Below are 12,306 nucleotides of genomic sequence, written 5' to 3'. Positions count from 1 at the left end.
TAAAAATTTGGGAAGTTGATCTGAGAGGGACTTTCTGGTTCCCGGCAGGCAGCTGTGCCATGGCATCTCAGCATGCTGCTCATACTGGTGCCACTTGTTCCCTGTCCACTTGCTTTTTGGGGTACCATTTGCTGGGGTTATGGGGCCATTTATCCCAGTCCCTTACTGCTGTACCGGTGAGTAACTTTGTGAGAGATGGGGATGCACTTTGCTATTCAACCTTAGCTGCTTAGATCAATATCTGCAGCAGGAGAGTGATTTTAATAAAAGGACTCTCTCTCAGCTTTCCTATCTCTGTGACAGATAGAACCCAGCTGACATAAATCCTGGCCTTTCTCCTGTCAGTCTCTTGGCTTTGTGTGACATAGATGTTTTGACACTGAATACAAATATTTCACAGTTGGTTAATAGTTTAGAGCATATATTTAAGAGATTTACTTTTGCAATCACCTGGTGCCTTTAGTGGATGTGCTTGCCTTGTAAGGCCTTTCTGTTGTTTGGAGAATTTATCCACACATTCCCATGCACATATTCATTTTCTGTTGTTTATGAAATATCACTGAGGGAAAATGAGTTTTGCTTCGGATAACGGTGGTAGGGAGCCCTCTCCTAACCTCCTCTTCAGCAGCGGGAACCTGCAGTAGCCGTGACAAACCTTATTTACCAGGTCTCAGGAGGGATGCTCAGGGCTTTGCAACGCTGGCAGCTGGAAGCACCAGCTCAGCACTGGCATAAGGAGCAATGCCAGGACCAGCGCTGTGCGCTGGGGAGCTGGGCGAGAGATGCAGCAGCCCCGGAACTGTCACCGGGGTGGCAAAAAAAAAAGCAAAGGTGAGCTGCCCGGGTGTGCAAATCACCCTTCCCGAGCTGGTTGTGCCCTAGTTTTCAGGGGTGGTTTTGGCATCTCTGGCCAAGAAGAGCTGGGGGATGTCTGGAAGGGAGAAAGAGGTTTTGGGAGATCCTAACGCTGCTCACGCCTTGGGGGAGGCACCTGGACATGGGCCGTGGTGTTTGTGGTTTGTATTTCTGGGGTTTCTGCCCACCAAGCAGCAGGTCATGCAAAACGGTGTGTGCACGCACGGCCTTAGCAGTTGTCTCTTCCCTCCCTGTAACCGGAATAGGAACCATCCACGGTTAATCAGGTGCGTTTAAACTTCTGTTAACTCACAATAGTGGCTCTGTCATTCAGTTCTTTCAGATGATGAATTTGTGGCCTTTAGCCAGTGTGCTAATGCCTGTAATTGTAACTGGCAGGACAATTCTCCTTTGCTGTTGTGCGAGAGGTGCAAGGGAACTTGCCAAGGGCAGCCTGTGAATTTTACCTGCCGTATCGACACCCCTGATGGAAACTAAAATATCGACACCCCTGATGGAAACTAAAATATCGACACCCCTGATGGAAATTAAAATGGCAAGTTAGGCCAGTGATCCACCCAGCAGAGCAACCTGAGCTATTGCGACAGCCACATTAAATGAGAAAACTCATGAGATGTGCTCTCCTGGGCACCTTCTGTGCACTGAGATTTGGGCAGCTGAAACAGCTCTGTCGGGCTTCTGCACTGAGGTGGCCTTGGCCGTGCTGTGTGACGTGGAGAAAACTCCCTTCTAGCACTCAGAGATCCCCTTCTCCTTCATGGAAATAATATTTTACACCCAAAAGAATTGGGGAAGAACTTGCTGGCAGGCCGTGAACACCTGGCTGGGGAACACAGTTATCGTGTGCTTTGTACAGCCCCTGGATGGGAGCACATACGTAGTGCTTCTGCACCGCATACAGGTAGTGCTACGGGAGGGTATTTTATCTAACTTTTAGTTTTTTCTATCAGACACATTTGAATAAATGTTTTTAACAACGAAGACTTTGGCCAGAAGCATGTGTATGAGAGCGAGGTGGAGATGAATAAACAGAACACGTGATGACATAAGGGTTTTGTGGCGTATGGGGATGGGCGCATTACTCACAGATGGTGAAACCATCCCAGTATGTCTCAAGAAAAGCTATTTTAGGGATGTTTAGAGAGTTTTAAAAAATTTTTTATTGTGACTATTTTTTCTATTACTCCAGCCCATAAAACCAGGTGCTTTAGTTACCATGTTTCTCACTGTACAGGGTTCAGAGGGAGCAATAAAAGCCTCTAAAACGTACCTGAAATAGCTTTCCTACATTTACAGGTGTCACAGGTTTAATGTCCTGTATCTCAGGTCCTTGCGGGCCTTGACATGATGGTAGCATTTGGAAGAAAGAGGATCTCTCTTGTCCATGGCAGAATAAAATTTCCACTTTATAACCTACAGAGATGCTGGGTCTTTGGCTTAGAAATGCGACAAATTTAACTAAAACAGTCAGTGTTAATGATTTGGGAAGAATTTGCACTCTTCAGATTTAAACAGCATAGTTTTGGGCACTTCCACGTTTGGGAAGGAATTGTGCTCAAGTCTGGTTCTCAAAAAGAAATGATGGTGTTGGGGCAGCAGAAGGGTGTCTTGTCTAGGAAAGTTGAACTCTCATGAGAGGTGAATTTAAGTTGTTATAGTGGTGTAGTGCATTACATACATACTCTTATTTCATCCGTACATACTCCTTAAATCATCCTAAAAAATTTTTTTTTTTATTCAGTCTGTGTCACCTTTAAGCTAAAGAACTCCATTCTTTGGAAATAAATGTACCACTTGGGGAACGATACTGCTGTGATGATGGATGGCACAGCTGTAGCTTTATACCTGATAAAATCTTGTTATGCAGGCAGATCCGATGTCTGCATGGGCTAGCTTGGAAATCGGAGGAGGAAGCACAGTAGCTTTATTGTTTGGGTTGCATGCTATTTCCTGGCTAGGATAGATGTGTGGTCTGTTTTGGTAATCAAGCCCGAACTCCTCCTTCCAAGTAATGAAGTCGTTAACAACCATCTTCCCAGAGAATGGCAAATAATGAGGCAGGGGCTTAACAAGGCAGTTCCTCAACCTTTTATAAGTACAGCCTCGTTTCCTTGGGGGAAAAAAAAAATCTGCTGGGTATAGTGTGGCTAGAAGGGCCTTTATTTTCAACTAAGCAAAAAAAAAAAAATCACGATAAACTTTGTGTATTTGTTTGATGCTTTTACTTTACCCCATCTGCGTGTGTGCTTGCCTTGCTCGCGTGGTGTTGCGTTGTCTCGTTTTGCAGGTGCGTTAGGGATTCTCCTCTGAGGGGCTGCAGATTAGGAACGGCCGCACCGGGTGGGAGCACAGGTCCGTCTGGCCCAGAAACCCCTTTCTGACAGCACCCAAAAGCAGATTTCTGTCGGAAGGAGTAAGATGGGGCAGGCACAGAGGGATGCTCCCCCTGAACGTGCTCTCAGCAGCCCGTGGCAGGGGTCCCGTCTTTGCATAATGCTGATTTAGGGAGCGCAGTGAGCAGGGTTCTCTCTGGAGTCCGACACTTCACACGCTTTCCTTGCTGGGATAATGGCAATTCTGAGCCTTTCTGGTTTGCTCCAGTTTTCCAAACTTTTGCTGATAGAGAGCCCTGAATTAATCTTGAGGCCTTTTGGGTATTGGATTACACTTTGGCTCACTCCTTTCTGTGCCAGCAGTGCTGGAACTGGCATGGGATGCTAATCCTGCCATACCTATTCACTCAGTCGTAGAGGAAAATGTATGAAAACAAATTGCTAGTCCAAGCTAAATTTAGATTTATTCAGTTGGAGTTAATTATAATCTTTATTTAGTCCCAAGTGATGCCTTCTTATCAAACACTTATTATAGCTGAGAAAATTAATTTTTATTCTACCATAAAGGTGAATGTAATAATCTGGGTTCAGGGAAGGGATTACTTTAATAAGATTTATAGGCAGCCTTTCAGACAGTATGGTTTTATTATATTACTATCTGTAGGTGGCCTTGCTTGTACGTATGTCTTTCAGTATGAGCGACTGTGCAAAATGCACACAAGCTAAAAACGATAATAAGTACCAGCTCAGAAACTTCCACATCCAACTTAATTTTTTGGCAACAGTAAGCAGGCAAAGCACTTGACTTGCTTTGGAACACAGGAATACAATTTATTACCGAACTTGTGGCCCGATCAGGGTTTCATTCTACATGGTTTAATTTTGCAGTGAAACATGTATTTAGTAGACAAAAGATTCGTGAGGCCTGGGATGTCACTTTTAAGATATTTGGAAACAGAGTGATGTGCCAACATAGATGTGCAGTGTGGGAAGAGAAGCTTTAGTGAAGAGTGAGCGTCAGATCTGATGGGGCAGGACTCGCGTCAGGTCTTTGCCCACAGACATCTACACCCCCAGCACCTTTAGCAATCGAGTTAACAGACAGAACGGGCTCCTCCCAAGGGTGATTTATCACCCCTGAGACATAAGTGCCTAGGAGAGGATGAATGAATTCTGGAGATACCCTCTTCCGTGATTTCTGAGAAGCTGGAGTGCGTGCTGGGCTGAGATACCCATGTAAAACGAGACGGACTGACTCCGCAGAGAGCGGCCGGAACGCGGAGCTTGGCTAACAAAAGTTTGACTGAGACATTTGAAGATAAGTATGTGAGACATTGTCCCGAGTCTATGAAAGGTAATTAACCTTTCTTCAGTTTTAGGCATTTTGATGACATAGGCTTCTTTTTTCGTTCTTTTTTTTCAATAGTTGTGTTGTGTTTCGTTTTTAAACTGCATCCTTTTTCTTGTCTTTCAAAACAAGACAAGCCCGACTAGCAATGTTTTGCAAAGTGAATCTCTGTCCCCACACACACGTAATCAAGATTGAATGTTGAAAAATGTAAACTGGTTGTGAGTCCTACATTGAGTTCTATCCTTACATCAAACCAGGATAAGAAGAAAAGAATGAGAAAAGCTTAAAGGGATCCTGTCATCTTTCCTCATGCTACAATTTTTTTATATGTTGGCAGTCTCTGGACCGACTTTAATATTAAATAAGTTTTGGGAACTCTTCTTAGCTCTTTCTTGCCGTGTCATTTACATCTTCAAATTATTTTGTTACAGTTGAGAAGACTGTTTATTATGGGGTTTTTCTCTGTGCCAGACTGTATAGCTACCTCAAGTACTGAAGGAGTAAGGCTTGGTTTTGAATGGTGGATGATGGAAGTTGTTCCTCTGTGGGACTATGGAGGGTTTTTCTCCTCCTTTTCCTCCCTAATATAAAACCGAGGAGATGAGTCACAGGATGGACTCTGAATATGGGAAGTAAACAGTGACATCCTCCTTTCATGGCTATTTTATTAAATTCCGAACGAGTCAGGAAGAGCGTGAGGCGGGTGTTCATCTGGGCTCCTTGAATCCTCACACAGCCCAAACTTATCCTACTTACAGTGCTCAGATAAGGTCTAAACTCACAGTGGATTTTCACACTGTCATTATCCTCCTCGTTTTCCTGCCGTCAGGATTGAGTCAGCATTTTCCCAGCTGTTTCCAGGCCAAATCACCTTGCACAACCTCTCATAGTTGGGGTCCCTAAACAGCATCAGGTCTTACCCTTCGCACACGTGATAGAAAGCAACCTCTACAGCTGGTCCAGAATTAATTATTCTCCTATAATTTATCAGTTCTAGAATAGCTTTCCTTGTCTAGACACCCTGTTCTGGGATACACTGTGTTTTTATTTGAGGATAATGCCTTCATTTCCAGAGCAAAATAATTATTATGAATAGAGCCATTTTTATAGTGGAATAATGTACATGTGTAGTTTGGTCTTTATGGTCCTTAGTGAGGGCTGGTGGGAAGGGCTGGTGATTTTTCTCCTCTACAGACAAGCCATTGATTGCTTCTGGATGAGTCATGGATAACATCATAGTACTTACTGGCACCACATTACTTGAAATTATTCCTCTTTGTGCAAGAGGAGTGTCTGCATGATCACATGCTACAATTCCGATGATGCTGCAGGAAAGATTAATTTTAACATTTCTACAGTTTTTCCACAGGTGCAGGATTTGCTTTCTTGTTTGTTTTCAGGAAAAAAAAAAAAGATACTGAAAAGTTGCATATTTTAAATGCTTCTTGTTCCACACACCTTCAACTTCTGAATTACTGAGGGCTTGTGGAAGACTTGACTCCTGTTAAGTAGTTAGCTAAAGTAGAGGGAAGATTTAGATGTGAAATTTGGATTTTTGCTCTAGCAGGAGTTATTTTCATTTTTAGTTACAAAATGATTAAAGACTTTCCTTTTACTACAGCTTAATACAGATGCTTTAGTTTTTAATGCTGACCTGCCACTGCCACCACTGCCCTTTACTAGGATACTTGTTTTGCTTCTTATTAAAATGTACGAAATCTAAGAAGTATAGCTGGGATGAAACCCCAAGTTACACAAATGGCAGATTTTTATTGCACAGTGTGACTTACAGCTATGGCTTTGCATGTGCTTTAGTCCCGTGCTGCTTTTTGTGGCATCAGTCCAGGATCAAATGAGCTTAAAAAAAAAAAAAAAAAGCGATGGGTAATTTTATGGCTATATAAAAAATTATCAAGACAACAGAAAGGAAGCTTCATTTGAGGTCCAAGCTGCTGAGAGTAAGGACCAGAAAGGGGCATCTCCCCGATGCACAGCCTGGCATGGTTGGGTTTGTGCACGGTGGCTGCTTCTCCCTGCTCTTCAGAAACATTAGAAGCAGGTGTTCCTTCCATCTGCACTCTCAGAATTTGGAGGATGAACTGGGCTATGAGGCTACTGCCCAACTTTTGTTATAAAATGGGGGCGCTGAGATTTTACAAGCTGACTTGTTGCTCTAGAGGTCTCGATGTTTGTTTAGTCCAAATAAGTGTTTTAAAAGAGGCAAAGCACCTGCTGAAGGGCTGCTACAAGGTAAAAGTAATTTCAGAAATTAAAGGTTTTTTTTTTTAAAGAAATTAAAGAAATCTCAAGTCACATCCAACAACGTGTTATTTCCATACATCTCCCCTCAATGCCACAGTAGTCTGAGAAACAGACTGTGTTCAGCCTTTGAGGTAGCTCTGGGGATGCTCATTTGGTCTCCATTTACTATTCTTCAACTCTTGCTCTCTTTTGTTACATAATTAGGACTAACCCACTTTCTGATCTAATGTTCTGCCCTCTTTTGATCTTGCTGGAGTGGTTATTAAAGGACCAGGTGATTTATTAGTCGCTTTGTTGCACGCCAGAAAGCTGGAAATGTGTCCTGTTTCTGATTGTTACTGTAAGGAGATTGATGCTGTGGTGCTGACATGCTGAATTAAAAAGGCGGGTTGTTGGCCTGTTATCATATGAAGTATTTCTTTTTAGATGTTCCTACAGCATCATAAAAATGCTGCTTAATTCAGATATCATATTTTGTTGCAGGCTGGTTCTAGGACAAAGCCCAGCCCTGTCTGCTGGTGTTTATGGCTTCCCATATAAGCTTTCAGACAAAATTTGTGTCTCATTTTGTTTGAGTTACAGCAGGCTGATATTCCAGTCCCCATACCGGGTCTGAGAAGAGGCACTGAATGTTGCCACTGTAATGAAATGGAGGAAAGGGAAAAACATACCTTTAAAATTTTCTGTATGTCTCTGCTTGAGAGAGGTAAAATACCTGCATAAAGAATGAGGAGGGGGGAGGAAGCCCTATAATGTAAACACAGATGCATTTAAGCCTTGCCTTGGTTTTGGTGGTTCTTTAGGCTCAGGAGCTATGTCACTCTTAAATCTCCTGTGCAATCTCCCAGAAATCAGAGGGCACTTTTGCTTTTGCATGTCCTTTGCTTATCTGTACGGCTGCACAATTTTTATGATAAGTGCAACTTCTCGAAAGTATTGATTTCAAATGTAGTTCGATTTATCTACAGTTAATCTAGGAACGTGCTCGTCTGCACTTGGCTTCTTGGCGAAGAAATGCCATCCTTCCTCCCCTCGCCGCCCCGGCTTTCGCAGGAGCCAAGTTCACTTGCAGCGACCGAGTTGTGCAATCGCACAACGGCACGGCGAGCCAGCCCCGTCAAGGTGCTCTGTAAATAGCAGAGCAGAAACGGAGCTGCTGAAACATCCCTTGGTGACTTCGGATCTAGAATTGGCATTGATCTTCTCCCTTCTCCTGCTGCTCCGGGCAGGACGAGGTTTGACCCGCAGTGTGTTTCCCGAGCGCTTTGTCGTTCAGCGGTGGGATGGAGGCGTCGGGATGAAGAGCAGCACCAGTTAGTGGGGCATTGCTTGACCCTGCTAAACGGTGCTCACCAGCCTCTGCTTTTTGCCCCGTCCCTGTTGGAGGTTGTGGTGGGTTCCTCGCCTTGTCCAGCCTCCCGTGCCTGGTGCTAACGGGCTGCAGTGTCCGTCCCTGCAACAGCACCGGCTGCTTTCCGTGATGTCTGTCTCACCCGTGCCTCCTGCTCTTTGCACTGCTTGTAGCTTGGTTAATCTGGAGAGACGACCTCTGTCTTATTGCTTAGTGTCTGTTGCTTGTTGCTACTCACACCCTTTATCTTCCCATAGAGAACTGGGGTCTTCAGTTGCTGCAGGGGGTGCGCGAGCTGCCCATCGTTCCCATTGAATGGAAAGGGATGTGGAAGGGAAGGGCTGAAGTCAATTTTCTCCACGAGAAAGTTGGTTGTCCTCTACGTGAGCTACGATACCGTGGCAAGCTGGCCCAGCTCCGTGGGAAGAGAGGAGAAAGTTTCTCATCAGCTGGGTTTTGGCGTTTCTGCTGGGCGCCCAGGTCCGTGGCCGCGGCAGCTGGGGGCACCGGCGCGTTGTGAGAGTCGGGCTGAAACATTTACACGTGGGCAAAAGAAACAAGAGAAGACCCAACTGAGATGACGGTGTGGCAGCTGCTCTGCAATTGCTTTTGCTTGTGGAGCTGAGAGGAAACCCCAACCTAATCCTTATGTGGAGTATCATAGAAGCATAGAATGGTTTGGGTTGGAAGGACCTTCCCAGCTCCCCCAGTGCCCCCCCTGCCATGAGCAGGGACATCTGCACCAGCTCAGGTTGCTCAGAGCCCCGTCCAGCCTGGCCTGGGGTGTCTCCAGGGATGGTTCATCCACCACCTCTCTGGGCAGCCTGTGAGAGAGGAGATTGTTGATATTGACTAAGAATTTTTCTATGCTTTTATATATTTTTGCATATTTACTTGTTCCCACAAAGTATATTCCAAAGGCCATGGGCAAACCTTGACACAATTAAATATACAGCAAAAGTAAAGGCAGAAGTATTGTGATGAAATGAGAAGCATTTAAGCAAACGCAGATCATATCAAGCCACTGAAAATAAATGAGCAGAATTTAAACTGAGAACAAGAGTGGAGCAAAGTCAAATGGGCGAGATTTGCCCTAGAATCTGCCTTCGATAAGCGTAGGCTTTAAAAATACAAAAGCTGAAAAAATAAATTAAATATTAGAGCTTTTATCAGTGCTAAATTGTGGCTGTAAGTATCTGAGTCATCTGGCTTGTAACAGGTGTAATTGTTTGTGGGGTTGTTGTGTTTTGTATCTGCTCTCCCCAGCCCTGACAAACAGTAAAATCGCCGCTAAGCTGCAGCGAGAGACAACGAGAGCTTTGACCTTAGGATCTGTCATTGTTCCTTTGTTATCTCTCCGCATTATGGAGCTGCTTCATTTTAATTCATTTGGTTTCTGTTTATTTCTTGTGTGGCGGTCCCAGGAGTCTGCATTCACCGGCTTTTTGTTGGAGCATGTGAATTGTTAGCTCGAAAGACCCACCTTTTCTTTCTGGTAGAATCGGAGCCCAGATTGAATATATCTCACTATTAATTAGAGATTGGCCCAAACCAAAGGCGTCTGTTTGATCCCTCCCTCCCTCTGGAATCTTTTCTTGCCTGGGAAAAATTGCTCAGTGCTGACTGGAGGATTGACCATTGTGTTGTAGAGAAACTTTTGTGGTTTCCAAATGTGTTTCATTCTGGAATTAAACCAGAAAAAATCTTTCTGAGCGTCTGCGAACCTTCTGCATGTAAAGGATTTCTCTCCTCTCAGGTTCACTCTTGCCTGCAAATCCATCCCGCTGAGACCTCCATCAAACTCCATATTTTCTTTCTGTGAAAAGGTTTGATTTCAAGAATATAAAGCTCTTATCAGTTTGCTGCTAACTTCCAAATTACCGACCTGGCAAAAGTGTTTTGGGAGTGATGCAGATTTGCAGCCCGCCTGTTGCTTTGTGTGTTAGTGATGTTAAACTAAATTTAAAAAAATGTTCTGTTTTACTGCCTACTAATATTCAATATGCTAGTTTCTGATGCATATTGAAACGTGGATGAGAAAAAGTCAGAAGTTTGATCTGGCAATAAAAGAACAAGAACAAACCAGTAAAAAGTTTTAGAGCTTAGATTGGGATCTGGCCAATCAGTCTCCTCCTTTGTTTTATCCAGTACTTGATGAACAGCTGTCAAGTAGATATTGGGTTGGGGAAGGTGGAAAAGGAGCCGTACAGCTGATGCAATCGGTCGTTTGCAGTGCGTGATCTTTGAGCCGACGGTGTTATTCCACGGCACCTGTGTCGGATTGTTTTGTAATTGTGGCTAACAGCACTGATCTCTGGTAATACATTGCTTTTGAGAAAAACTGAGGGGCATGCTAAACAAATGCTAGAGTTGTCTTTCTGTTTCCTTTTATCTTTGGCCTGCAGTGGTGGAGAGCCGAGGAGGGATCATGGACAGCATACAGAGATTTTCAAACCTGCCAACGTATCTCCCTGCGAGCTATCACCTCTGCAATGCTGACGTTTTCTTCTTCCTCAAAGAAGCCAACCAGGATATCATGAGGAACTCCAGTTTGCAGTCTAGGGTGGATTCTTTCTTTATATACAAAGCCAAACTGCCACCTGTCCTAAATGCCACGTATGGACCCTTTTCTGTGGAACAGGCTGTCCCCTTGGACCTCATGCTGTCTTCTGCATCTTTTGATTTCACAAACAAATTCACTTTTAATTGGAAATTAAAATCTCACATAATTGACAGCTCAATCTATTCCAACAAACCTAAAATACAAACCTTGTTCTATATTGCGGGGAAGGACTGGGATGACTATAATTCTGCAGAGAGGTTGCCTTGCGTGAAGATGTTTGCGTTCCTGGAGTCTAGAGAAGTTGTGGCCAGCTGTAGATTGACAGGTCATCTAGGATTATGTGTTGCAGAGCTGGAATTATCTCCTAGCTGGTTCAGCTCCCCTCCACCCCTGGTTTCAGAGGAAACAGCTTCCATGGAGGGGATTACCGTGGAGCTCTTCTATAAGATTTATACAGCAGATGGGGAATGTTCTCCAGAGGATGCAAGATGGCAAAACAATATCCATGCAGGTCAAGATAATGAACACAAGGCTTTGTCAGCTATGGAGAGGATTGGTAGCATCATTGTTTACCCAAATCAAGACAAATTAAAACAGTCGTCACTGAGGCTAGATGAAAATATCGTTATTCGTTTACCGCTCAACCCGGTCAGAGAAGGTGACATTGTGACCTTTCATGTTTCCCTGGCTGATGACTCTCTAGCAGACCAGTTTGTATTAAGGTAAGAGAATTTTTCAAGTGCTGTGTGCTAAACAGTCGACAAACAGGGACAAAACGATGTCAGGTGTAATTTCTTTGGTTACATTCATTGTTTTCCTGAGAGAACTTAAGCATTTCCTCTCCAGCTGGGGAAAAACTATAAATAATCTTGAATTATCTGTGTGGATGATGCTTTTTGGAACATGGGAATTGATTTTAAAGTATGAGCTATAAATGTTTGTATGACGATTTTTTTTGTTTTAATTCCGTTTGCTTCTAGTCGTAATTCCGCCCTTTAAATTATGCCTCTGTAAGGAGCCACGGTAACTGCTTGCGATCCATTTTGCTCGACAGTTCGCAGGAGGCTTTTCCATTTCTTTGGTGAAGCTCCCTCTCTTTCTATCAACTTTCTTCTTTCCAAAGTACCTGGGATAAACTTGGTGAGGAACTATTTTGTTGCGTTGTACAGAGGGGAGCTGAGGGGTGAGAAGATGAGATGTGCCTCCGCTTGGGTCTTTGGCAGAGCCAGGATTTGGACCCAAACTTTGCAAGTTTAGCTGTGACAGCGCATCCTGCTTGCTCAAGCTTTTGACTGCTTGTTGCCTGGTCCGTTTTTGTTTTAAGTTTTGAGACTTTCTGGTGACCTTTACTTGCGAATCTGCCTGTAATAGGAGAATTGGGGCATTTCATACACCCCGAGGGGTAGTGCCGCGTAGTTGTTATGTCCTTAGCTGTCAGACTGTGGGTTCAGAGCTGCATGGAGACCAAATTCAGAGAGAAATGTGAGCTAGACTGGGAGAATAAAAGGGCCAAAAGGTAATTGGAAAGTGTCATATTCTGTGAGAATGCGAGACGCTTGGGAAAGAAGGA

The 12,306-nt window shown here is 44.0% G+C and overlaps 1 protein-coding gene across 1 annotated transcript in view; it reads left to right on the top strand.

Moving 5' to 3' along the window:
• TMEM132B (transmembrane protein 132B) overlaps nt 1-12,306 on the top strand; it is a 229,698-nt gene that overhangs the window by 52,341 nt on the left and 165,051 nt on the right. The window contains exon 2 of the mRNA XM_065646435.1: nt 10,579-11,458. Within this exon, the coding sequence (XP_065502507.1) occupies nt 10,579-11,458 (880 nt within the window). The remainder of the gene's footprint in view (nt 1-10,578; nt 11,459-12,306) is intronic.

This window comes from Caloenas nicobarica, chromosome 16 (assembly GCF_036013445.1).
Source record: "Caloenas nicobarica isolate bCalNic1 chromosome 16, bCalNic1.hap1, whole genome shotgun sequence".
Lineage (NCBI taxonomy): Eukaryota > Metazoa > Chordata > Aves > Columbiformes > Columbidae > Caloenas > Caloenas nicobarica.
Note: the sequence above shows the minus strand (reverse complement) of the source record. Positions and strands in the feature narration are given on the sequence as shown.